Source organism: Pan troglodytes, chromosome 10 (genome assembly GCF_028858775.2).
Source record: "Pan troglodytes isolate AG18354 chromosome 10, NHGRI_mPanTro3-v2.0_pri, whole genome shotgun sequence".
In the NCBI taxonomy this organism is placed as follows: domain Eukaryota; kingdom Metazoa; phylum Chordata; class Mammalia; order Primates; family Hominidae; genus Pan; species Pan troglodytes.
In genome coordinates, this window is record NC_072408.2 from 102,810,271 (window position 1) to 102,837,218 (window position 26,948).

Genomic DNA, 26,948 nt, shown 5'->3' on the forward strand with positions numbered 1-26,948 from the left:
TGAGTCCCCCAGCAGTGCTGGCCCACCAGCGCTGCGCTCGATTTCTCGCCGGGCCTTAGCTGCCTTCCCACGGGGCAGGGCTCGGGACCTGCAGCCCGCCATGCCTGAGCCTCCCACCCACTCCATGGGCTCCTGTGCGGCCCGAGCCTCCCTGACGAGCACCACCCCTGCTCCACGGCGCCCAGTCCCATCGACCACCCAAGGGCTGAGGAATGCGAGCCCACGGCACAGGACTGGCAGGCAGCTCCACCTGCAGCCCTGGTGCCGGATCCACTAGGTGAAGCCAGCTGGGCTCCTGAGTCTGGTGGGGACTTGGAGAGTCTTTATATCTAGCTCAGGGATTGTAAATACACCAACCAGCACCCTGTGTTTAGCTCAAGGTTTGTGAGTGCACCAATCAACACTCTGTATCTAGCTGCTCTGGTGAGGACGTGGAGAGTCTTTATGTCTAGCTCAGGGATTGTAAATACACCAATCGGCACTCTGTATCTAGCTCAAGGTTTGTAAATACACCAATCAGCACCCTGTGTTTAGCTCAAGGTTTGTGAATGCACCAATCGACACTCTGTATCTAGCTGCTCTGGTGGGGCCTTGGAGAACCTGGGTGTGGAAACTCTGTATCTAACTAATCTGATGGGGATGTGGAGAACCTTTGTATCTAGCTCAGGGATTGTAAACGCACCAATCAGCGCCCTGACAAAACAGGCCACTCGGCTCTACCAATCAGCAGGATGTGGGTGGGGCCAGATAAGAGAATAAAAGCAGGCTGCCCGAGCCAGCATTGGCAACCCGCTCGGGTCCCTTTCCACACTGTGGAAGCTTTGTTGTTTCGCTCTTTGCAATAAATCTTGCTACTGCTCACTCGTTGGGTCCACACTGCTTTTATGAGCTGTAACACTCACCACGAAGATCTGCAGCTTCACTCCTGAGCTCAGCAAGACCACGAGCCCACCGAGAGGAACGAACAACTCCAGACGCACCACCTTAAGAGCTGTAACACTCAGCGCGAGGGTCCGCGGCTTCATTCTTGAAGTCAGTGAGACCAAGAACCCACCAATTCTGGACACAATCACAATGGGGTCTCTGGAGCTCTGAACCTCATGCGATTGTTTAAGAAGTCTTGAGACAGTGTAGGGGGCACACAGTTGCTGTGTGTGATGGCTCCCCTGTGACCAGTCACCTAGGCACTGTGAACATTTGGGGTGCAGGAGATACACATAAAAGCCAAAACGGAATGTTAGGTCGAGTCTTCCCTGGAACTCAAGCAACACAAGATTAGATTCTTCTATTGAAGGAACAAGGAAGAGAAGCACATCTGATTTTTCATCTAGGAGGCACTCACTTTAAACAAATAGCATTCATGCCTTTTTTGAAAGAAGACAGAAAAAGACATCTACCCAAACTGCCCTAGTCCTCCCAGGCCAGCGTGCTGCAAGCCCGTGCAACTCACGGAGTTTGCTAGGAATGCAGAACCTCTGGCTGGACCCAGACCTGCTGAGTCCGAATCTGCATGCTAATAAGCCCCGGGTGATTCACATGCACATTAAGGTCTGAGCAGCTCTTGAGTTCTAAGCCCTAATCACACCAATCTTCACACTGTTCCTTAGGGGACAGTGAGCTGCTCAGGGCCATGCAATACGGTTCCCTCTGCCCAGAATGCTTTCCTTCTCTTCCTTATATGGGAAACTGGAGCTGGACGCCCTTCCCCACATTCCCACATCTCTATGATAGCCTTTGTAGCATTGTAATTTAACTGTCTTTTGTATGTTAGACTAATGAAGTCTACCCTCTGGGCTGAAACTAATGTTCTCCAACTATTTTTTACATTTACATTTACATTTACATTTACAATGTTTACATTTAATAAATTAATACTCTCAACAAAAGTAAGCAAAAAGGCAAAATGAGTTGGGAGCGGTGGCTCACGCCTGTTATCCCAGCACTTTGGGAGGCCAAGATGTGTGGATCCCTGGAGGTCAGGAGTTCGAGACCAGCCTGACCAACATGGCGAAACCCCATCTCTACTAAAAATACAAAAATTAGCCAGGTGTGATGGCACATACCCGTAATTCCAGCTACTCGGTAGGCTGAGGCAGGAGAATTGCTTGAACGCAAGAGGCAGAGGTTTGCAGTGAGCTAAGGTAGCATTATTGCACTACAGCCTGGGTGACAGAGCCGAGACTCCATCTCAAAAAAAAAAAAAAAAGCAAAATGAACCGTAAAGAGAACCATAAAGTTTAATAAAAAGCAATCCAGTGACCAGCCCCAAAAATCAGACACAGGTTTAAAGCAGTATGAAATGTATCTGCTTTTGAATTTTGCCGGTTGTGATGACTTTTTTTTCTTTTTCTTTTCTTTTTTTTTTTCTTTCTTTCTTTCTTTTTTTTTTTTTTGAGATGGAGTCTCACTCTGTCACCCAGGCTGGAGTGCAGTGGCACGATCTTGGCTCACTGCAACCTCTGCCACCCAGGATCAAGCAATTCTCCTGCTTCAGCCTCCCGAGTAGCTGGGATTACAGGCACCTGCCACGGTGCCTGGCTAATTTTTGTAATTTTAGTAGAGACAGGGTTTCACCATCTGGGCCAGGGTGGTTTTGAAATCCTGACCTCGTGATCCACTCACCTTGGCCTCCCAAAGTGCTGGGATTACAGGCATAAGCCACTGCACCCAGCCTGTGATGGGATTTTATGCATGTGGTAGATTGTCAGATACAGGCCCATGGATCACGTCAAATCACATGCCCATGCCCTTGAGTGTTACCCTCCCAAATTGACTCTGGGCCTGGAACGTGACTCGCTTTAGCCAACAGGACATTAGCGAACGTGGCACAACAGGGACTTGAAAAGCCCTTGTTCTTTAGGGTTTGCCTCCTCCAGCTGCCCTGAGACAACTTGTGACAAAGACCAGGTGAGCCTGCGGGGCTGGGGAGGAAATCCTGATGCCTCCAACTCTTTTGTTGCTAGCCAATGGGAAAAAGAGTGTACTGAGTCAAGCATATTGTTCTTAAAACGGTTGACATCTGTCAACTGAATCCTTCAGAAGCTTGATTAACTGCTGTTAGAGGCGCTTAACTTTGCTATAAATACCTAAGAATAAAGCGACACCATAAGGCAATTGAGACTTAGTTTATTCCATGTTTCCCTTGAAGTGCACTTGAAGGCGTGTGCTGTCAGTTACTAATAGAGCTGTGTAGAAAACTCAGTGACAAAGTGTCATTTTGACCTGGAGGGCTGCAGGGGCTGTAAGAATCCAGCATTCCCCAAACTGGAGCGAAGAGCACCATCAGACCGCTGGGGGTTACTGGCTCAATGGCAGCCCACGGATGACAATGCACAAACCTCATTTGTGTGTGTTCACATTTTGACAAAGAATAGCACCAAGAACAACCTTTAAGTAAACAGTCTCCTCAGCACATTTTTTGCTCCCTGAATTGCTGTGGGCAGCAGTTTTCACTTCAGTTTCCACCTGACAGGTTGTAAATCTAAAGGGTGAAAACTCTATTGTGAAATCCACTGTTCGGCCCATTTTAGACGGCAATTAGGTAGGCAAGGTGGCAAGTGTGTCTGTCCTCCTCTCCACCAGCTGTGGTTTTTAGAGCCACGGTTTCAGACCACTTGAAGAGCCTTGCACATATATGCACACACTGGTGCAAAGTCACAGAGCTTAGACTTGGGAAGCCAAGAGGTCATGTGACCCATCCTTCATCTGGACAGATACACTTAAGCCATCCCTGAAGGTCCTTTATCTTCTTGGGGAAAAAAATAGATGCAGTAATACATTCTAGGGCTCCATCTGACCTTTATCAATAGGACTCATTTTAATGATTACCATTACAGAAAGGAGGTTGGTTAATCCCCAAAGATTCCTTATCTGTGAAATGAGGAAGGTTACAATAAGAATGTGAATAGAGTACTAACACCTAGGAAGTGAAAATACTAACCTCAAACTCCCATGTAAGCATTTGGGGGATACATGTAGTGATAAGTACAAAATACACAGTTTAATAAGAGCCACCCAAATAGCAATCTTTATATTCATTCCTTATCTCCTTTGCACATGAAACTCCTTGTTGGTTTTAATCACCTCTACAATTAATAGCTGAAGACCCTATTGACTACTCTTTACTATGATCCAATTAATAGAAGAAAAAAGCAGCTTAAGGACAAATTATGACTTAAAATGGTTATTTATGAAGGCATATTAAGGCATATCATGCAAAGTAAAATTAGCCAAAGAAAGTCAACTGGTGGAGAGCTTGTTGAAGCAAATTAAAAAAAAAAAAAAAAAAGGTTAACAAAAGTCTGATGTTTTTAGAAAAAATTGCTATCAATCTGTTTCCAAATTTGAATTCATCTAATGCTAAGAGTAAAAAACAGGCACATACAATTGTGGTTATTCTTCTCACCCTTAAGAGTGAGTGGCCTGTTGAAACTGTTAAGAAAGAAAGAAAAGTTTTATAATCTGAAAATACCTGGTGGGTCTTGAACCACGACAACAGGAACACAGTGCTGAATTTAGCAACTATAATACTGCCATCAGCCTAACCAACGTGGGCTTTAGAAGAACTGAATTATACAATGGATTGATCTACCTAGGAAAGTTCTCAGGTCTCTCCTTCAGCCTAGTATTGCTTTGTGCTAAACTGACTGCCCTCTGATCTGCTACTTCATGACAAAACCCATTAAAGGTCCTCAGACTCCGGGATTTTGGTGGATTTCTTGTGCAGAAATTGCAGTGAAAAGGCTGTTGGAGAAAGAGGTCTTGATTCTGGAATATGCTCCATTCTGTATTTTTCAATGTATGGAGCAGCTACTTCCCAAACCTGAAAAGCAAGGACAAAGCAAAGTTGAAATATTGACGACATTGTTTCCACATGCTATTAAACATCAACTTCATCCGAAGTCAAAACATACTCTATACATGACCGGACACAGCTGCTGTTTGCTTGCTTTTATTTTAAGCCATTTGACACATGACCTGTGTCAATTAGTCTTTGGTTGCATTAAAGACTGTAAATATACAAAGTCCAAAACTTTCTAAAGTCATCATAAAGATTTTAAGCTGCATACTTTTCCAAAGCAAAACAAGCAAGCAAATAACAAAACCCAGAGAATTCAGTGTGGACAGAGTGAAGGATAGTTGCTCCAGGGTCTTAACAGTACCTATGTGGTTTTTTCTTGTTTTTTTGTTTTTTTTCTTTTTTTGTGAGACAGAGTCTCACTCTGTCGCCCAGGCTGGAGTGCAGTGGCATGATCTCAGCTCACTGCAACCTCCACCTCCCAGGTTCAAGCAATTCTTGTGCCTCAGCCTCCTGAGTAGCTGGGATTACAGGTGCATGCCACCAGGCCCAGCTAATTTTTGTATTTTTAGCAGAGACGGGGTTTCACCATGTTGGCCAGGCTGTCTCGAATTTCTGGCCTCAAGTGATCCACCCACCACAGCTTCCCAAAGTGCTGGGATTACAGGCGTGAGCCACCACACATGGCCTGGACCTGTGTGTTTTCTAAAGCAAGCCTTAAATGGTAAAAGGCAGTGAATTGTATTCCCTTTTGCCTTATTTCCATGCAACAGGTGCTCTGTTCCTTTGACCCTGCTACCCAAAGCGTGGCCTGTGCCCCTGCAGTATCAGCATCACCTGGGACAAGTCAGAATCTTGGCCTTCACCCAGACCTACTGAATCCACACCTGCATTTTAACAAGATGCCCAGCAGATTCATAGCCACTTTAACGTTGGAGAGGCACTGCCTCAGATCCTTGGTTAGTTTTTGCTTCCCACCCACCAACCTCTTTTTTCTTTCTTTCTTTTTTTTTTTTTAAGCATAACATCATCTCAAAGTAAGGCCCTGGACGGTCATGGTGGCATGTGCCTGTAGTCCCAGCTACTCAAGAGGCCAAAGTGGGAGGATCACTTGAGCCCAGGAGTTTGAGTCCAGCCTTGGCAACATAGCAAGACCTGCATCTCTAAAAAATTTTTTTTTAAAAAATTGAATGAAATTAAGGCCCTGTTTTTGGTTTATATATGCTTTTTAACTGATTGCCACTGACAGCCAAAGAGCCTTCCCTATTATTTTTTATGACCTTAGAAAATGAATACTCTTAAAGGCTAACCTCTCATATACCTCCCTCCTAGCACCAAAGTTGGCAGCAGACAAGCAGCTTCCCCATCCAGAGTGCAGGACATGCTTAGAAATAATGGGTGTGAAAATCACAGGGAAAAATCACTGCCCCAGAGCAGAGCAACCGTTTTAAGGAAATCAAGCGATTCTAGGGAACATAACATCCACAAGTTATTCAAAAGGTTTAAAGCACTTCAAAAATGATATTTAAAAGATAAGCCAGCATGCTGGGCATCTGTACCTGGCAACTGAGTATATGGTCAATGTAACCAGTGGAAATATGCAAGAAAGAAAAACCCGTATCTCACCAGAGCACAAGACAGACCGAAAGTCTTCTGAAGTAAACACCCGGGCCTTGGTTTTCTCTCCAGGTCTACACAGCCATTGCACCCAGTGGTGGTAGTTGTGATAGCATCACCCAGAAGGGAACGCACTTTTAAATCAAAGAGGACATCTTGCAGGGGTGGGGAGGCATCAATGAACCTGACATCTTATTTTTTTCCCCATGAATATTGTCCCAAAACTCCATTTAAAATCATTTCTGTTTCTAATCCTTAGATATTCAACCATTGGCTGCACCCTGGTGCACTTAGTGTTTATTATATGGCTTCTTAGTGGTGCTGCAAGTTGTTGCTCAAATACCTTTTTGCTCATTCCCAAGGAGTGGCCAGAAAACAATAGAATAAGGCAATGTTTCTCCATCCCCGACTTTGCTTTCCTGTAACAATTAAAAATTAAGAAACAAGCCAAGGAGCCAGCTTGCCTTCTGCTCCAGGAGCAGCCTGTGGGCTGCCTCGATGTCCGGGGCCATGAAGCGATCTTTTATCCAGGGCCTACAGGGAGAGCACATCCGCCCATCAGCCAAACATTAAACGCTGCCAGGGTTCACAGTGCTGAACTGATGTAATTTTCAGAGACCTGTTTGATCTTACCTTACAACAGAGCGCACCAGGTCATAGACCTTCTCCAGCGGAGTGGTTGTTTTCAGGGGACGTAGAAACTCTATGCCCTGGCAGGCTGCAAGGAGCTCGATGGCCAGCACTGAAACAAGAAATTCCAAGAGGGTAGCTTATGCAAGTCTGACTTCATGCTTAAGGAATGTGGATTTCCCAAAGTTGACACCCATCACCACCCAACTAACAGATGGTTTGTTCTCTGTCTATTGGTAGAATGAAGTTGCTTTGGTATTTAGTTGCCATTTTAACCTGTTTTCTAACCCCTTGACTATATCTTTAATGCTGAGAAGGGGAGAATTGAGACATTTACCTGAATAATGACCAGACTTGCACACCTACCCAGGAAGCTGCCCATTCATCTGCACTAGCAAAATCTGCCATGTCCCCCATTCACATCCTCTAACAAAGGTTTGTTGGCCAAGTTTGGGTCATGTGGGTAGGGAAGGAAGTCAGAAAGAAGAGCTGATCGTCATCTTGAGCCCCAGTTCTATTAAATAATTTTATGCATTTCATCAAGATGCTTTACATCTCGTGGTTTCCAATTCCATATGAATTGTGGGGTGGGGATACTGGACTAGAAGATGAGAAATTGCTTCCAGGTCCACAGTGAATTCCACAACTTCATCCTCTCCCATTGTGACCTGTCTGCACTCACTAGAGTTCATAGTGTACTTCATAAATTGAATGTGCTGTTGAATCAAGGTGGGGTGTGAGAGTTCACGGTACTCTTCTCTCCACTTTGAATATGTTTTAAAAGTATCATTAGAAAAAAAACACTTTGGGGGTGAGGTGGGAGGATTGCTTGAGGCCAAGAGTTTAAGACCAGCCAAGGCAACACAGCAAGACCCCATCTATACAAAAAAATGTAAAAATTACCCAGGTGTGGTGGTGCTTGCCTGAGATGTCAGTTACTTAGGAGACTAAGGAAGGAGGATCACTTGAGCCCGGGAGTTCAAGGCTGCAGTGAGCTATGGTTGCAACACTGCACTCCAGCCTGGGTGGCAGATAGAGATCCTGCCTCAAAAAAAAAAAAAAGAGAAAAAAAAGCCAGCCAAAGGACCAGCTTAGTTCTGCACGGTTCCTTGGTTCTTAATCTTTAGTGAAGATCAGAATCACCCGGAGGGTTCGTTAAACACAGATTGCTCCACTCTCCTCCTGGAGTTTCTGAATTAGCCAGCCTGCAAGGAGGCCTGAGAGTCTGCCTTCCTAACAAGTTTCCAGGTGATGCTGATGTTGCTGGTGGGAGATCCCACTTGAGAACCACGGGCACAGTGGTCTATCAGGCAGGCCCACCACCCTGAACTCATCAGCATTACCTTGCTCCACATGCTCGATGACCCTGAGGGCTTTCCTTGCTGCCCATCCTCCCATGGAGACGTGGTCCTCCGTGGCTGCGCTGGTGGAGAGGGAGTCAACAGACGAGGGATGGCACAGAGCCTTGTTCTCAGAAACTGCAAGAGACCAGTGCCAGTTAAGAAGTGCTCCTCATAGGATGAGCTGTCTAAAGGACCCGTGGCTTCCACAGAGTGCTCCACAGCATGGGATACACTCTCCAGAAGATCTTGGACATTATCCAAGCACCTGATGGTAGAAAGCTGCTTTGGGAAAAGGAAGCAGGTCATTTTTTTCCCCAAGTGAGGACTCTAAAGCAATAGTGAGTTCTGAGGTAAGACGGAGATGGGAGAGCTGGGAATTCTAATATAACAAGGCCAAGATGACAACCTGGGAAGCATATAGCATGCCAGGGAGACTAGGGGAGAAAGAGACATGATGGCCATTTTCAGGTACTTGAGGTCAATTTGGTTGTGTCACCAGAATTCCGGTGTGGCATTTGGGGACTGAGGCTGGACCCATAAATCTTGGGCAAGAAGATTTAACACTTCAGAGTGTTCAAGGATGATATAAATGGATGTAAACAGGGGCTCGATGACTGCCAGAAATATCTGGGAGGTGGGGGAATTCTAGGGAGGACCAAGACATGGGACTCTCAAGCTTTCCAGTGCACATGAATCACTCAGGGACCTTGTTATAACAAAGATACTGAGCTTTGGGTGGGGCGTGAAATTCTGCTGTTCTAATGAGCTCTCAGGTGATGGCCATATTGTTGGTCTGAGGACTACACTATAAGTAGCAAAAACTTAGGTTATGAAGTTCCCTCACCCTAGCTTAGAAGTCAGGAAAGGTCAGACTCAAAGTCTCTTCTCCTCTATCTTTGGCTTTAAGAGTGGTCATGGGTGAAGCTTCAGTTGTTTTCTATGCTGTATGGGATCGTATCCTAAGATGATCTCGCTTTAAACTAGGGTCATGCTACTTTGTCAAGGTCATGTTGGTTGGCCAAGGACTTTCCAGGTTTCAGCACTGTAAGTCCCAAGTCCTTGGACCCTAAACTGTGGACTATACAGATAAGTAACCTGTGGTAAGGCTTGTTCAGAAAGATAACTTACAAGTGCCAAAAAAAGAAAAACACTAATTTTACTACAATGAAAGCAAGCCAAACAACCTCAATAGGCAGCTTGGGAAACTAAAACATATTCAAATGAGGCTTCCCAATGTCCATCCTGTTCTCTAGAAATCAATGACTACTCCCCCACTACTACGTTATTGTGAGAAATTTCTACCTGTTAAAGGGGTATTTTATTAATAAGCAAGTAAGCAAATAGAAGATACTGGTCAGAGGAGGTGAATTCAGTGGCTCTTAGTTGGTTATTTGTGTTGGTTGGGAATAATATTAATAGCAACTAGTATTTTTTTAGTGCTTATGATGTGCCAGGCTTTATATACATCAATTCATTTAATCCTCCAAACAACCCCCTTAGGTAAACTTATCTCCATTTTATGCAGGTGTAAATCGAGGATCAACAGGATAAAGAGGCTCACAGAGCTAGTAAATGGCAGAGCTGGGCTTCTGATCTAGCATCTACGCATGTAATAACTCATGCTATCCTGCCTTTTAGGGTAGGGTTGTTAGATAAAGTAAAGGATGCCCAGTTAAATTTTGATTTTAGATTAAAAAAATAATTTTTGTAGTACAAGTATGTCCCAAATAATTCAAATTTAACTAGTCATCCTGTGTTTTTGTTAAATTTGACAACCCTATTTTAGGATTAAGTATTGATTAAAATGAGATCCTCATTAATTGAAGTAAAAGCACATTTTTGCATGCCAAAATTCAGGGTTTGAATTCTGCTTTACATCTTGCTAGCTGTGCAATATTGGGCAAGTCACTTAACTCTCAGATCTTCAGATATTCATCTATAGATAACAATAATAGCACTTACCTCAGGTGACAATTGTGCAATTAAGTGAATGAACATAAATGAGGCCCTTAGCACTTACTTAGTGCCAGGCACTGTTCTGATGTGTTAATCTGTCTCTTACAATCTTGAGTCAGAAATAAACTATGTTGAAGCTCAATCTTCACAGAGGGTATCCTGATTCTTATAAGCATTTTTTTAATGTTGCAATAACATCTTTATGTTTTTAGTGGTTGTTACATCTAGTGAAATGAATCCAAAGTTTAATTATAGGTTTAAAAGTTTAAAGTTTAATTATAGGTTGGTTCAAGTTTCACCATTAACTATAACCATCTTAGTCTTTTTCCAATAGTCTTCAAATGGAGATTTGGAAAAAAGCTATAGAGATGAAGTTCATATGCAATGTCAAATTGCTTTCCACAGAGAAATTGTCCATTACAGCCTTGTTATTGTATTATTATATTTCAGTATAACAGTATTGAAGTTTTTAAACTATTTTTTTCTGAAAAATATTAGAGTTAACCTGTTACCTTTGCACTGAGAGAACTAGGATGCAGATAAAAGTGGTGAAAAGTTAGATCTCGCTCACAGACCACATTTGATACTTCTAGGTGAAATGGAAAGACCCTTAGATGGACGGGCATGTGTTCTGGGAAAGGGGCAGTGTCCTTACCAAGGGCTGCTGCCGTGCAGTGAGCTATCATGAACCCAGAGTTCAGACCACCTTCAGCCACCAGGAAGGCAGGCAGCTCACTGAGGGAGGGATTGCAGAGCCGCTCGATTCTCCTCTCACTGATTGCAGCAAGTTCATGGATGCCAATGGCCAAGTAGTCTAGGGCCTGAAAGAGGGTCTCCATTTAGTCAGCCTATATTGAAATGTGCCTTCTGGGTCAAGAGCAGTTCTAAAAAGCTTACTTTGGCTGGGTATTCACCATGGAAGTTTCCTCCAGAAATTGTCTCTCCCCTATTGGCAAAGACCATCTTTCAAAAGAGGTTAAGGCTTGAAGATAACATTTGCTGGTCACTTCAAGTACAACCCCTTCCTGCCTTCTTTTTTAACGTGGAGGTGGCAGTCTGTGTACAAATGTGGGGTGGAGGGAAAGAGACAAGTGTTCCTGCAAGAGACATAAAGGGGCACAAAAGCAAAAAACAAAAAGCCTTAAAGGTGGATCATGTACACCCAATTTGGAGGCTGAAAAAACATGAACCTTGAAATGATGTTTTCTCTTGAGATTAGATTCTCAAGCACCATAACTTTACTAACCTGGTGGTTAGTACCTGCCCTCAAAACGTTTATAGCCTGAAACTAAAAACAGAGACCAACACATCTGTTTGAAAGCAACTTCTGTTTCTTCAATGGGCACTGCAAACTTGTGTTCCATAGAAGAATCTGTTGAATGGGAAACTCTGCTGATGAGCAACTACCAAAATGTCTGGAACAATCAATATTGAGAAAATTTTCAAATTCTTTACTCAGTAATCTGGTGTCAGCGTTCAACAGCAGATGGTGGCCAATATGTCCTCATGAATCCATTTTAAGTAGGTGGCAAGTTTAAATTTGCTGAATATTATTACTCTCAGGTAATTCTTTTTTTATTTTCGGTATCATTCTGTCACCCAGGCTGGAGTGCAGTGGCGCCATCTCGGCTCACTGCAACCTCTGCCTCCCGGGTTCAAGTGATTTCTTGTGCCTCAGCCTCCTGAGTAGCTGGGATTACAGGCATGCACCATCACACCCAGTTAAATTTTGTATTTTTAGTAGAGACAGGGTTTTGCCATGTTGGCCAGGCTGGTCTTGGACTCTTGGCCTCAAGTGATCAGCCCACCTTGGCCTCCCAAAGTGCTGGGATTACAGGTGTGAGCCACCAAACCCAGCCTCAGATAATTCTATTCCATCATGCACTTTACTTAAACCAGCAAGCACCCAGAAAAAGGCAGTAGCAGATCCTTCTTCCTGGTTCTAAAGAGCTAATCTTTGCCTCTTGGGCTCAAGAATATTCATTACCTGTTAACTGAGAACTCGCTGTGTGCAAGAAAGGTTCTAAGTTTGAAAGAGTTAGAGATGTATGTGTTACATTAACCTACTCAAGTGTGGATTACTCTGTTCTGCATGTGTAACTGTGAGCCCATTGGGTCTAGCTCCTTGGTCTTGGCCTCCTCTCCATTCTCTGAATCCCTATAGCAATGGAATTCTGCATCAATTTAGAACTTAGACATGTTTTTGTTGTCCTCTAGTTGTTCCAAATTTGTTTGTTGGCTATTAGATTAGAACAATTAGAATTTAACTCCCATAATATCCAGCATGTGTGATGGGGCTCCGTATCTGCAATAGAAAATTGAGACACATATTCTTTCAGGTAACAGCAGTATTGCAAGAGAACTCCCAAATATTAGCCTATTGGAAATTTATCAATAATTAGCAATCTTTAATTGAAAAAAATAAAAGACTTTTGGCTGAAATTCTTGCTGAGGCAAGTGGTAGCAGAAGAATTTAGTGAGGAATTAATTATCCCCTGCCCCATATTCAGTAATTGAATGGTAATTTCTAAAAACTATGAGATACCCTTTAAAAGCAATGATGTAAATGTAGAATAGATACCTCTTCCCTACAGTGAAAAGACTGGTACGTGAGATAAGACTACATAGAGTTCATAAAAACTACTATTCCATCTGGGGGATGGGGTGGTATTGAGGTGAATGGAGAGACCCACAATTCCTGAGGCTTATTTAGTGTGGGTTTGACTTCAGTGTAAAACAATGTGAGAGAACATAAAACACACATTCTGAAGTAAGCTTGTCAAAAAACACATACATACAAAAGCCATCTCATGGGAAACCTTACGGAGCTATCACATAACCATCTGCTAACTCAGCCTGTGACCTGCTTTTGGGGCTGCTTTTTCAGCACTTTCTCTGGGATTCAGAACTGAGGCAGATGTGGAATAGGAAAAATAGATTCCAAAGGCATTTGATTATCTTCAGAGGCAGTGCTATCTCCATGAAAACTGTGTCAGTGTGACTCCTGACTGATCACCTCAACATCTGGGGAACTGAGCCATCATGGAACATTCCATAGAAAAACCAGATGGCTCTGAGATAAGCCACACCATTAAGAGAGGACCTCCATCCTTGAGAAATGGAATCAGTTTTACTATTTCTTTGAACAAACGCAAAAGCACTAATTTGAGCAAAGTGCGCTTGACAAATAAAAACTCATGATGGGGGCCAGGTGTAGTTGCTCACACCTGTAATCCCGGCACTTTGGGAGGCCGAGGCAGGTGGATCACTTGAGGTCAGGAGTTTGAGACCAGCCTGGCCAACACAGCAAAACCCTGTCTCTACTAAAAATACAAATATTAGCCGGGCCTGCTGGCACATGCCTGTAATTCCAGCTACTCAGGAGGCTGAGGCAGGAGAATCGCTTGAACCCATGAGGCAGAGGTTGCAGAGAGCCGAGATGGCACCACTGCACTCCAGCCTAGGAGACAGAGTGAGACTCCGTCTAAAAATAAACAAACAAAAAAAATGCCAAAAACCTCAGGATGAGGAAGCCATAACTCTTTAATCAATACTTTGGTAAGTGTTAAAATGCTGACCTCTGCATAACGCAAACTGCTCTCACTCAAAGCAGAGAGGCCTGCATAAATTGTTCAGCATTTCTGCAATCACATTTGTGACCCACGTCTTCACCCTCCCACCAACAACCTTGGCAGGGGGTTTTAGGGCCAGTGTCTTCAGGAAACATGTCAGCCGATGCTGGAAATATCTTCTTAAATCATGAATGGGTCCATTTTGAAAGTACAGCATGTTAGACTTGGAACCTGAGAGTAAGTTCACAGGTCACCTCTGCCACTTACCAGCTCTGACCTGGAGACAGTCAGTTAACCTCTGAGCCTCAGGTACTGATTCATTTACTCTGTAAAATGGAGCAATGGAACTGAGAAGCTACACAAAATGATTGTTTCAGTAGATCCTAAAATTACCAGCTGCAATTCTATAATTGCAGGTTAGTATACAATCAAAAGATACAGGATTATCTGTTGCGCTGTTCAGTTCTGTGGTAATGATGTTCTTCACAAATGCTATTGTATCATTCACCACACCATGGACCTAAAATACAATCAAAATAAGGTATATGACCCATTTGATTACCTGAAGAGTACCAATATTCTTAAAAGAATATAGAAGATCTTATCTTAAAGTTATAAAGAATATAGAAGATCTTATTTTAAAGTTATAACCATGGAAATTATACTATGTTCCTTTTGAACTGAAGATAATTTTGTTATAATTCTTTTGGGTTTTCACTGAAACAAATTAGAATAAATTCATTATCATATATATTCACATTAGATCAATCTATACAAAGCAGTATGGTGTGGGAGGAAGAATGCCAACTCTAGACACAGGCAGATTCATTCCCAGGTTAGTGGTAGGACTTGGGCAAGTTCCTTAGGTTTATAGTTAAAAGAGAGGAAGACTTAGAAAACAGACAATAGCACTTATGGCTTTTGAGAAGTACATAAAATAATGCAAACAAATTCTTAGATGTGACTCGCAGAGATTACTCAAATGGTAGCTATTATCCAAGGCAGTAAAGTTCATTAAGCATGAAGGTATCACATTAGAAGATGCTCACACATAAGGCAGCTACCCTGTATAAACCCCAGAAATAGCCACAATGCTATAAAGCAGCACCTGGCTCTGGTTTCTCCCAGAAGTCAAGGAAGTAATTATCTGTCTGTGTGATCGTGGGCAAGATACTTAATTCTGTGCCTCAGTTTCCCCATTGCAAAATGGGAGAAAGAGTATCTTATAGTTGGGAAGATTAAATGAATTAATAAATGAGAGACAGTGATAATGGTGCCTGTCACATAGAATCTGCTATCGTTATTAAAATATCAGGGAAGTCTTACATCAGGACTTAATCTTCCTGTAGATCTAATTTGGCAATTCTTACCCATAGGTGTTTTGATCCATTGCTTAATAAGCTAGCTAGAAAAGAAAACTTGCTGAGTAAAGGGAAATGAGGGTATTTATTCTAGGGAGGACTCTCTATTACACCATAGACTGAAATTTGGCACAGACCAAAATATGGTTTATTGCGATGCCTGGCTCTCTAATTGTCATATGTAAATTATACATCTGCAGTACAGATGCCTAATGCCAACCCAGGTCATCTGCATTTTTAATTTAAAGTTAAGCATCACAAATTCATTTAAAATAATTTATATTGCCCATAAAATGCAAGTAAGGTATAACCATTACTATGCACTTGAGTTTCAAAATGATATAATTAAGACTTTCCTGTAAACACCTCTGACTATCTGGTTAAAGTTTCATCTTAACAGGGAGAAACAGTACAACTCTACTAACTGGTTATGATTTTATTACTAAGAATTTTTAAAAGTTAGGGCACTGAATCAACATAAGAGGTTGTCTGGGCCGGGGACGGTCCTCACGCCTGTAAGCCCAGCACTTTGGGAGGCTGAGGCAGGTGGATCATTTGAGGTCAGGGGTTCGAGACCAGCTTGGCCAACGTGGTGAGACCCCCATCTCTACTAAAAATACAAAAACTAGGCATGGTGGCACATGCCTGTAATCCCAGCTACTCGGGAGGTTGAGGCAGGAGAATTGTTTGAACCTGGGAGGTGAAGATTGTAGTGAACAGAGATCATGCCACTGTACTCCAGCCAGGGTGACAGAGTGAGACTATCTCCAAATCAGAGAGGTTATTTGTTGGATGTCTGTCTCAAAAAAAAAAAAAAAAAAAAAAAGGTTGTCCTCTGAAAGTAGGTTGAGCAATCAAAAGAAAACAAATAGTTCACCATATAGAATAGAAACTTTACAACAATTGCACACATAAAGGTAAAATATACATAACTTTTCATAGAGACAGTAAGAAATTTGGACTATAGTTGACCATTACATGTTTTTCTAACACTTTCCTATTTTAAAATTTTTCATCCTGAACCTGGGGAAAGAAAAACTTTATTGGCATTTTTTATTGACTTTTTTTTTCTTTACTTTTACCTGTGGACAGCAGCGCAAGGTGTATGCATCCTGGACGTGATCACAGAACCTGTGACTCTCTGTGGAAGAGGTGGAGGGGATGAGACAGGGATCATGTTACCAATTCTTTTCACAAAACACATAACCAAATAGGTCACTCCCATAAACATGGTCAGACCTGCTATTTCTGATGGGTGGTGATCTGAGTCCAAGAGTGACCGAAACCGAAAAGCAACTTCAATTTGCCCACGGTGAGGTCGAAGAGCATGAATGTCTAGAATTGATGAAGGAGAAAAAGTCTGAATAATTCCATTTATTTATTTTTTTTAAAGATGGGGGTCTCACTACGTTCCCCAGGCTGGTTTCAAACTCCTGGGCTCTAGCGATCCTCCTACCTTGGTCTCCCAAAGTGCTGGGATTACAGGCATGAGCCACCATGCCAGGTCGAGTAATTCTGATATTAGAATAAATGACCATCAATGGTTCAGGACCATCTACGGTGCTGACACAGCCCTCAAAAGTCCCAGGGGTCCTTAGCCACCACTCAGAATTAGAAACTTAACTCTGAAAGCATGATTTTCCTTATTGACTTGACTCCTTCTACTTTAAATATCTGAGAGCAAACTATATGTTGAGACCACTGGGAATTCCACTCAAGACACTGGGCCTACCTTAAAGGAACAGGGCTAATAACAGGAGGGAGCCCTACAGTGGCCTAATTTAACTCATTCACTTTTAGACAATGTTCTGCCCTTTTTCATATTATAGTTGGGGGGTCGTCAAAATTCACTACTTTCTAAATAAGCTACCAATTCGACAGTTTTTCTTTCCCAATTTTCTAGTCGGGACCAACTCTAATCCTACTCCTTTTTACAGGACTCCTAAGTCCTGTAAAAAGATTCCTAAGACAGCACAGAGCTTCACACACCCAGATCCCCGGGTGCTCTCAGGCAAGTCACTCAACTTCCGGGCTGTGTGTATCTGTAAATTGCAGTTCTTTCAAAGATCAGTTGTGCCATAGCCTAGATGAAGAGGCAGCACACTGGGTACGCCACAGGCACTTGGGTTTTCTCCTTCCCTACTACCTGCCCCCACCACTTCTGTGTCTAAAGATCTCAGCCACCCCGCCCCACCACCTCTGGTTGAATGAATAACAACCAAAAGGAAGAACCCTGCTGACCAGTGTCAAAGGCTTTGGTGGTGCCCTTCAGCACCTCAAGGGTCAGGGCTGCCACAATGTCAGCCTGCCGTGCAATAGCACTGGCTCGCTCTACAGCTTCACAGCCCAGGGATGTGATCATCTGCGTCCCATTGATGAGTGCCAGGCCCTGTCGGGGGAGAGAGCAAAGTTTCCTACTGTGATTATTGTAACGAACCTACATACCTGTGGATTTTGTATCTTTTGCTTTCATAAGAGAAAAATTAGCCAGTCAGCTGAATTATGTTTATGTTTTCTAAAGTGTGGGACAGTAATGTTTATTTAAGCCCTTGAAGAATAAGTGCTATCATATGTGAACTCGTAAGCACAAATCTGGCAAATGAAACACTCATTAAGTATCCCCATTCCCAAAGCAGCAACGCAGCTCTGGAGTGTAGACTGCACATAAAATCTTTAGTGCATTAGGTTACATTTCTTCTTTAAATTCTTACTGTTATAGACGAGACATCCAAAAAAACCCAATTCTGGTCCAAGACTCTTAGCTTAGAGCATTCTAAGGAATTTGGGCTGAGAACATCTATCTCTCAGAGATCCTAACAGAACTCGATTTGAAGTTTTACGTTCCTAAGAGACCCCCTATGCATTGTGGCATGAAGAATCTTTTTTCTTTTTTGAGACAGGGTCTTACTGTGTTGCTCAGGCTGGTGTGCAGTGGTGCGATCATGGCTCCCTGCAGCCTTGACCTCCAGGGCTCAAGTGAGCCTCCCACCTTAGCCTCCAGGGTAGCTGGGATTACAAGTGTGCACCACCACGCCTGGATAATTTTTGTCTTTTTTTGGGGGGGGCGGGTAGAGATGGGTTTCGCCATGTTGCCCAGGCTGGTCTCAAACTCCTGAGCTCAGGCAATCCACCTGTCTCGGCTTCCCAAAGTGCTAGGATTACAGGCATCCGCCACCATGCCTGGCATAAAGAATCTTTTAAATTCTTACGGAGTTGCCCCTTCTTCAGGGATGAACTTTAAGCAAACATGCAAGTTGCATTTAAGGAATGATTGAGGCTGAGATTAAAACTGAAAATACTGCATAAATAAAAACTCATGCACTATGAACATATTTTTCTTGAGTTTCCTTACCTCTTTTGGTTTTAAAATAACTGGTTTCAATCCATGGGCTTCTAGCACCTATAGAATGATTAAAAATATGAAAATGGGTATCAAATGAAATACTGGCCTATTTCCAATATCATATGGAATCCAATAATAGCTCTTTATGCCCAAAAGTCCATCTTATAAGAAATGAGACCTACAGGAACTGGCTGTATTCATGTTCTCTGGTCTATTCTCTAGTTCTGTTCTTTAGTCGTGAAAGCAGACTTATCTTTCAATTAATTTTTGTACTGAAATCAGGGGCTCCATTGTCTATAGAATCAACCCTAAATTTTGGTTTCTACGTCCTTCGTGTTCAGTTTCCACCTTAGCGGTTCACCTTTTTTACCGCTGCCTCCTGACATGCAGGCATCTGACACACATACATGCATCTGTGTTGTGCTCAGGCTGGACTCCTCCCAGTTCACGCTCCCTTGCCTCCAGAGCTTGACCTAAAAAGTCCTCTAACCTCATTAATGCTTCATTTAAATACTGGCAAAACCTCAGAGCAGGGCTTTTGTGGCACATGTGTGAGCACCAGTGAAGAGGGGATTATAAAATTCCCTCTACTAGATGGAGACAGAATCCCGAGGGGGCAATGGGCAGAACAATCTTCCCTTGAAATAAAAGAAGTAGAGAGTCATTAAGTTAAGGTCTCTCTAGGAAAGAAGGAAGGGGAAGTTAAGGTAAGAGAAGGACAGAGCTGGTCCCATTTACTATGTCAATTTCACAGTTAGATTCAAGTATCAGCTAGAGGCTAGATTCTGTTCTGGGTGTTGGGGTCGGTCTAGGAGTAGGCAAAATGAAGACAGACAAGCTCAGGGCAATCTGAGTAATAGTACATTCAGTGCTTGAGGATGTGGGAAGTGGGTGGGGTGCAGTGGAAAACAATCATTTGCTAGGAGAGCATACAGGAGGGTCACAAGGAACTCGAGGGGTAGGAAGTGGAGCAGCGGAGACGGAAGCTTCTTAGAGGGCTTTTCTATTTTTCTTTTTATTTTTTAGACACCTGTCTCTGTCACCCAGGCTAGAGCGAGCACAGTGGTGCAATCCTAGCTCACTGCAGCCTTGAACTCCTGGGCTCAAGTGATCCTCAGCCTCCTGAGTAGCTGGGACTACAGGAACATGCTACTGTGCCAGGATAATTTTTTAATTATTTTATGTAGAGGCGGAGCCTCGCTTTCTTGCCCAGGCTGGTCTTGAACTTCTGGCTTCAAAAGATCCCTAGAAGATGTTTCAGAAGCAGAAATAGGAGACAGAAGAACGTATTTGTACCAGACCCTCTGCCCAGCACATTCCTGCTGCAAGCAACCTCCAGTTTCTGCAATGCAGAACCACACATAGAAGGGATTAGGGGCTAACGTGACAAACAAGACCCTTGAAAGCCACTTTCAGTTTAGCCTTTATCCTGAGGACAATGGGAAGCATTACAAGTTTTCACCAGAACATGCTTGAATTTGCTGTTTAGAAAGGTCAGGGTGATTGCTGTATGAGGGTGGTCGGAGGAAAACGCTGTCCATAGTGAAATAATCAAAGACAAGCCTGCACGGAAGACAGATGATCTAGAAGCTGCATCCCCAAAAGGATTATCTATTTCCTTAGCTGTTTCCTCTTCTGGGGCCCTCTACCCCTTTCACTTACTATCAGGGAAGCTCCCAGCAGTTCATCAGGGATGTTACATTAAATGATGCTTTATGCTGCCGTAATGAAATTCAGACACAGATGAAGAAAACACCAAAGCTTTATCAAAAACAGGCTTTTTTGATTAGCCACTAGGGTAAGAGCTTAGGGAAAAATGAAACCTGCTTTCCAGAAGCCATATAGTAAGTGCTATAAGCCATACCACTGCACCTGTGAGACCAGCTCGTAATTAAAATTGTGACAGTGTGTGACCTCCCTGCTAGGCACTGGAAATGTTGTAGGTGCAGGATAAATAATTGGGATTAACAGTAGCAGTTATGCCTTTTCACCAAGGTGATTACCAAACCCAGAAGGCTGACAGCCAAGTATAGAAGCTAACAACAGTCTTGCCTAGTCTGACTTCTAAGCTTTCGTTGTCTCATCTATAAAGTAAGGATAGTAGAGGCTCCCTCACTGGGCTGTTGTAAGGATTAGGTGATACGAAGCATGGAAGCACAGTTGGTGTCCAACCTAGGGCAATTGCTGCAGATAGAAGCTGCTACGAGTCTTACATATTTAGCATCAGCCCAGCCACTCTTTGGAGACCACATCTTCCCTTCTCCAATTAGCCCAAGAGCAAGATGAGAGAGTGGGGCAAGGTCTCCACTGGCACCAACGGTTCCTTTCTCTGGAACATAGGGCAGGCAGGAGGCTGGGAGAGAAGTAGGCAGCAATTAGTTCAAGAGTACTGCATTCTGACTCTCCTTGCTTTGCCAGTGAGTGCCCCCACCGCCCTCCCAAACACCCTGCCTCCAATATCTATCACTTTATGGCACAGATACCTGAGGAAAGACAATTCTTCAAACCCAGCTAATATGTAAGGGACCTGGATGAATTGTTATAGAAAGAAAAAGAGGAGTGGGGGTGGAGAGGAAGAAGAGAGGAAGGTGAAGAGGAGAGAGGGAGGAAAGGAGGGTTGGAGGGAAAGTCAGCAAGAAGGAAAGAAAGGCCGGGCGCAGTGGCTCAAGCCTGTAATCCCAGCACTTTGGGAGGCCGAGGCGGGCATATCACTTGAGCCCAGGAGTTCAAGACCAGCCTGGGCAACACGGTGAAACCCTGTCTCTGCAAAACATACAAAAATTAGCCAAGTATGGTGGCGCATGCCTGTAGTCCCAACTACTGGGAAGGCTGAGATGGGAGAATCACTTGAACCCGTGAGGTGGAGGTTGCAGTGAGCCGAGATCGTGCCACTGCACTCCAGCCTGGGTGACAAAGCAGGATCCTGTCTCCTAAATAAATAAGAAGGAAGGAGGACACTTCTGGATACAAAGCCCTCAAAATCTGCGTGCTCTAATTCAACCTAGTACTTCCACTTGTAGAAATTTTAGCAATATAACTTAAAGACGTGATCAGGAACTAGCTGTTTTATTTTTTTGTTTTTGTTTTACAGTTCATTGTTTATTATAGGAAAAATAGTTAGAAATTATCTAAATATGAAATTAAAGGACATTCATTTGACCAAGTTTAGCCATTCACAGCTATTGGAAAATGTTTGGAAACATTGGAAAAGTAATATAAAATGTTCCAGAAGGAAGTGGTGCACCAAAGCATTAACAAGGTTCCCAGGGGAAGAGAAGTCATAGGCAACTGAGTCTTTTCATTTTGCCAGTCACCCAGTCTACACTCCACTGCCGCTTATCAATGAACACGTGCCATTTTCTAAGAAATTCCCAAAAAGTTACCAAAAAAGAGGCTTCATTTTTCTGAAATAAAATCAGATTCCTGACAGCAGCATTTTTTCCAACTGTTAAATAATGTCAGTCGGGTATGGCAGTGCCATCCACAGACCAGCTTCTGGCTCATAGTTCATGCTGGGGAATTCTCAGAGGTGCCTTAGACTCACCCATAAAGTACAGGTGGGTTTAAAGTTGGAGTGCTACTGTCTGGGATTTTAGGGCTATATAGCATGGCAGACCAAGGTAGGAGTAAAAATAGGTGTTGGAATCACTACTAGTCTGTTCAGCACAGTCCTATATACAATAGACTGCTCATTCAAATTGCTCTCCACTCATTGGCATATCCTATTTACGTGCCACTTGCGTCCATAACATGGAAACTCAAGAATGTGTTTTGCTGTTTGTGACTGCCTCAGCACTGCTTCTCCTCCCTCTCCTTCCCCTCAAAGAGTTCTGAGTCTCCACTGACCTAGAAGGCTTGTCCTTACCTGTGAGAAGGGACAATACCTCCAACCACTGCAAATCTGGTTTCCACATTAGAATTTTCCTATCCAAGAAGAAAGCTCCAGAGTTGAGTTCCCTCATATCCTGCCACTACATGGCTTCTTGATTACAAGGGAGTCATTAACTCATTTTGTTCTACCCTTGCAAGAAGTTGGATTTTAGTGTACAAGTCTGGCCATCACCTGGAGGGGCATTACGATTTCAGATTCCCAGGCACCAACCAGAACTACTGAATTGGCCTTTGGGATGGACATTGATATCATTATGCAATTTTTCTAACCATATTCGTGTACCACTTAATCCAAGGTTCTTCTAGGCAGACTTGAATGTAAGGGCAGACTTAAGAGTCCTGTTCTAGTCTTGAAGATGACAAATGCTAGGGAAAGGGTCTTGCAGAATAAGTTAAAATTCACAGGAGTAAGCATCTCTGATGGACTTTCTCCTCTTCCCCCATCTAACTATCCTTCTTTTTGCCAAAGGCATTTCCCACTCATTTCAATTATTTCATGTCTTCTTATCTTAGGTGATTCCTCAGCATCTGGCCAATCAATTCTACCCTGTGGTACATGTCCAGCCTCCACAGAGGTTCTGTCTAGGGAGCCATTGCATTACCATTAAACATTTCTATGACTTGTTTGAGGGTCTCCAGGGAAATGCCACTGTATCCTTTGGCTAAGACATTGATCCTTAAAGCCAAGAGCATCCGACACCTCTCAGGACTTAGTGGTTTCCCAACACCTGCAAAACAGAATTGATGTTTTCTCCAAGAAAAGCAAACTCCTTTCTGTCTCCTGACAACCGCCCTCCCTCCCTCCCTCCCTCCAATCTTTCCCATATGTAGCCCAGTCTGCTATTACCTTCTCCTCTCGGCTCAGGTAGTTGGACTACTCTCCCTCCTGCCTGCCTGACTTGTCCGAGCCCCATCTTCCTGACAAAGGTTAAGATCCCAGTTTTGCCTTCTCAATTCCCCTTTTTGGGAAGCTTCAGTGAACCCCTGACCTCCCACTCACCTTTAGAATAGCATCCAGAGTCCTTAGCACAACTTCTTTATCATCTGATGGGTGCTGATTGGTGACAGTCTTTCCCATCTCACTATGCCCATCCTCACTCATTCTCTGAGTTCCAGGCTTTATTTCCTTCCCTGAATGCAACACTGTCTCCACGGCATGGGACATGTGTTCTCATACCAACCCCATCCCTCCACCTGGCCCATTTCTTTTTCTGAGGCTCAGCTGATTCTTTCTGCATCCCTTCTCACCTCGGCACCTAGTTCTTGAAATGCTGTTTTGAGAAACTAGCTTTTTGTGACAATAACTGGATAACTCACACTGTGCTGTGCTTTATTCATCTAATCACACAAGATCCAGGAGGCACCCAACGTTTTGACTTACCTGAAGAATGTGAGCGTACTAAGTTGACCTGAAGCTCCCTGCAACAGAAAGGTAAAAACCCTCTTAGATACATTGCAGTGAGAAAATGTTCCCTCAGCTGGGAAAATAAAGGGAATCATGGTCAAACCCTTGGAGGGACAGAAGGAAGGCAATGGGAGAAACCAGCCAGCCTGGGTTTTCAATACCAACTCACATGCAAGGTAACCCAAGCCTCATCCTCTGATCTGTAAATCGGGGCAAATGTGAATTATTTCCCTTGTTGAAAAATATTTCAAAGATGAGGGTAGGTGGAACGTGAACATATGTGTGTTTTAAACTTACTGTAGCTTATTGATAGGAATTACAGTTCTGGCAAATTTCCCAAAACCTGTAGTAATACCGTAAACAACTAGGATAAAAAGAGACATTATGCAATTAAATGCAGGGATTTTTGTTTGTTTATAAAAATATTTATAACATAAAGATAAAAAGATACCTGTTTTCTCTTTTATGATGCTATCTATGACCTCCCTGGATTTCTGCACCCTCTTCTCAGCAGTTGGGGTGAGCTAGGAAAATGTTGATCAGAACCGAGCACATTAAAGACTTCCACAGGCAACAAAAATGGCCAGAGGACATCTTTCCCTTCCTCCCCATACCTTTATTTTGTAGCGTCCCTTTCCCAAGTTGACCAGATCCTCCGTGGTCAGACGGTCTCCATCTAACTCAATGTACTACACAAAAGAAGGGGATCTCAGTGAGTCTGAACAGCTTGATTATTCTAACCAGAGTAGGGACACCTCCAACAGAACCAAACTGACATTTCAGAGATCTGATCATTGCGTGAAACATGAATATGCTAAATAAAAATGCAGCTTGCCTAAGAGGAGGCTTATTGGTGCAAAAGCATAATGCCTTTCCAAGCCCCCTTTCCCCACTACAGAGCTGGATAAAGCCCTGTGGTTTGTTTGTTTGTTGTTTGTTTGTTTGTTTTGAGACAGAGTCTCCAGCCCAGGCTGGAGTGCAGTGGTACAATCATGGCTCACTGCAACCTCTGCCTCCTGGGTTCAAGCAATTCTCGTGCCTCAGGCTCCTGAGTAGCTGGGATTACAGGTGCACGCCACCATACCTGGCTAATTTTTGTACTTTTAGTAGAGATGGGGTTTCACCATGTTGGCCAGGCTGGTTTCAAACTGATGACCTCAAGTGAACTGCCCACCTCGGCCACCCAAAGTGCTGGGACTACAGACATGAGTCAGTGCTCCCAGCCAGCCCTGTTCTAATTGACAGTGTTTACTCAGAAGTTTTCCTGGCTTTCCTCCCTCTTAAATAAGGGGCCTTAATTTTCTGAAGAAAAAGAAAGTGGTTTGAAGCTTACCTTTTCAGGCTCCCGGTACTTGCTGTATCTGTATCCAGGTAAAGGAACACATAGGGTGGTGTGGAAAAACCCCCAGCCCCACCATCTGCAGGAGCCACCCCCAGAGCAGACCAAAGAGCCTGTGGGAAAGGATACAGATAAACTCCTTCTGGTTGAGATGGAATGAAGTCAGGAGACATGGCATCACCCTCTATAACTAAAACAATGCACAGGAGACTCGTTACAGATCACATTGTACAGCCATGTTCCCCCTGTTAAACCAAGGAAGGGCCCATCATTGGCCCATGAATTCTATAGAAATGGCTGCTTTAAAACTACTTCAGATGGTTTCATGTGGTCTTAGCATCTTTATGTAGGAGGAGAGCAAAAAGCAGAAAGGTAGGTGTCAGGGCAGAGACCAGGGGTTTAGATGAAAGTTCAAGACAGAATTCCACTTCCATCCCCATTCCCAGCTTTGTTTTCTTCAAAATCTGAACTGATGCTATGCTGCCGGCCTCCAGTCTGGGGGTGGGGGTGGATTCTTTCGAAAGGCAAAATAACCTCAAAATGATTCAGTCACTGCAAAGGGATTCAGACCTGCAGCCTTGAGTACCAGTCTAGTCTTTGTTACTTACTAGCTGCTGGAGTCTGGGTAAGTTACCTCCTCTCTGATTTCTCCTCCATCAGAGGTGGAGGAGAATCCTACCCATCTCACAGGGTTGTGTGAGGACTTAAGATCCCCAGAGGCGTGGCATGTGCCTGCACAGGGCCAGCCTCGGCAAGCCTGACCTCTGCTCATCATTTTCCCTGAGGTGGGGGTTCAATGCTGCAAAGACTAAGCCCGGCCAAACCGCACCGGTTCGCGGCCCTCTCCTGCAGCCACTCACCCACTTCCACGAACTCGTTGTCCTCTAGGGCCACCTCGAGCCGGTCCTCGTTGTCCAGCAGGCCCAGGCCCTTGCACCGGCGCACAAGGAATTGCGCGTCATCCACGGAGGTGAAGCCACCATTGTCGGGCTTATTCTTGATATAGCGCCTCACAGCCTCCCGGCCCAGCCAGCCCACAGTGAGCTGCGCGTCCTGGCAGGGCACTGCCAGCCATTCCCCACGTACGTGCACCGTGTATCTGGGCATGGCTCCGCTGCAGCCTGAGGTCCTCAGCTGGTCACAGGAGGGGAGAGCGTTATGCAGGAGTGGCTACCGGTATGTGGTCAGCTGGAAGGATGAGAATAGACTTTCAAACCACTCCCCCTCCTTCATCTTTACTCATTCATGCATTGGACAAATATTTATTGAGGTACCCGCTGTCCCTTTGGTTTTTGTAGCCGAGCAGGGGCAGGAGCAGGGGATGCAGACGGGTGAGCCTCCTGTCCACTTTCCATCCAGACCTGCTGCCAGAAAGGCCTGGGGTCTCCCACCCTGGGAGGTGCTGTTCTTGTCCCTGATGGCACCTACCTGCTGCTGGCCCCCTTTCTTCAGGGTCCCCAATTTCTCTCTCTTCCCTCGTTTCTGTCTGTGTTCTCTGCCATTAAGGGCAGCTTATAAACACCATGTTCCTGTCTTTATCTGAGATTACTCAACTGTAAAATGTGTCCTGCGGGCCAACTGTGACACTGGGAGTGTGGCAATCGTCACTCATTTGTTTATTCCACAAACATGTATTGAGCAACTACTTCCTGTCACCAGTAAGGTTTTCTGAAGCTTTCTTTCCACCAGGGAA

The 26,948-nt window shown here is 44.0% G+C and overlaps 1 protein-coding gene across 4 annotated transcripts; it reads right to left on the reverse strand.

The window, feature by feature from the left end:
* Positions 1–3,110: 3,110 nt before the first annotated feature.
* Positions 3,111–26,812, reverse strand: HAL (histidine ammonia-lyase). Of its 4 annotated transcripts, none has more exons than XM_009426037.5 (21): positions 26,684–26,812; positions 26,116–26,443; positions 25,385–25,445; positions 25,250–25,277; positions 24,531–24,605; positions 24,368–24,440; positions 24,214–24,280; positions 23,893–23,930; positions 23,114–23,239; positions 20,834–20,973; positions 18,630–18,677; positions 17,519–17,666; positions 16,517–16,612; positions 16,360–16,418; positions 14,356–14,436; positions 11,242–11,307; positions 11,000–11,165; positions 8,389–8,523; positions 7,049–7,157; positions 6,880–6,949; positions 3,111–4,822 (listed from the first exon to the last, which is right to left on the reverse strand). In XM_009426037.5, exons 2-21 carry the CDS (start codon positions 26,360–26,362, stop codon positions 4,682–4,684), a joined length of 1,974 nt encoding a protein of 657 aa, XP_009424312.1. In that variant the 5' UTR covers positions 26,363–26,443; positions 26,684–26,812; the 3' UTR covers positions 3,111–4,681. The 4 variants fall into 4 exon arrangements, 3 of the variants coding, with proteins under 3 accessions (XP_009424312.1, XP_024203778.1, XP_009424314.1); XR_002938857.3 differs by having other exon boundaries at positions 4,741–4,822; positions 6,759–6,949; XM_024348010.3 differs by lacking the exons at positions 16,360–16,418; positions 16,517–16,612; positions 17,519–17,666.
* Positions 26,813–26,948: the final 136 nt, after the last annotated feature.

Coding starts and splice junctions, on each gene's coding strand:
- HAL (XM_009426037.5), bottom strand. CDS start 26,362: ATGCCCAGATACACGGTGCACGTACGTGGGGAATGGCTGGCAGTGCCC. Junction 23,931..24,213: donor ATTCCTATCAATAAGCTACA/GTAAGTTTAAAA, acceptor TTTCTGTTGCAG/GGAGCTTCAGGTCAACTTAG. Junction 11,308..14,355: donor ACAGCGCAACAGATAATCCT/GTATCTTTTGAT, acceptor CTCTTTTGAAAG/ATGGTCTTTGCCAATAGGGG.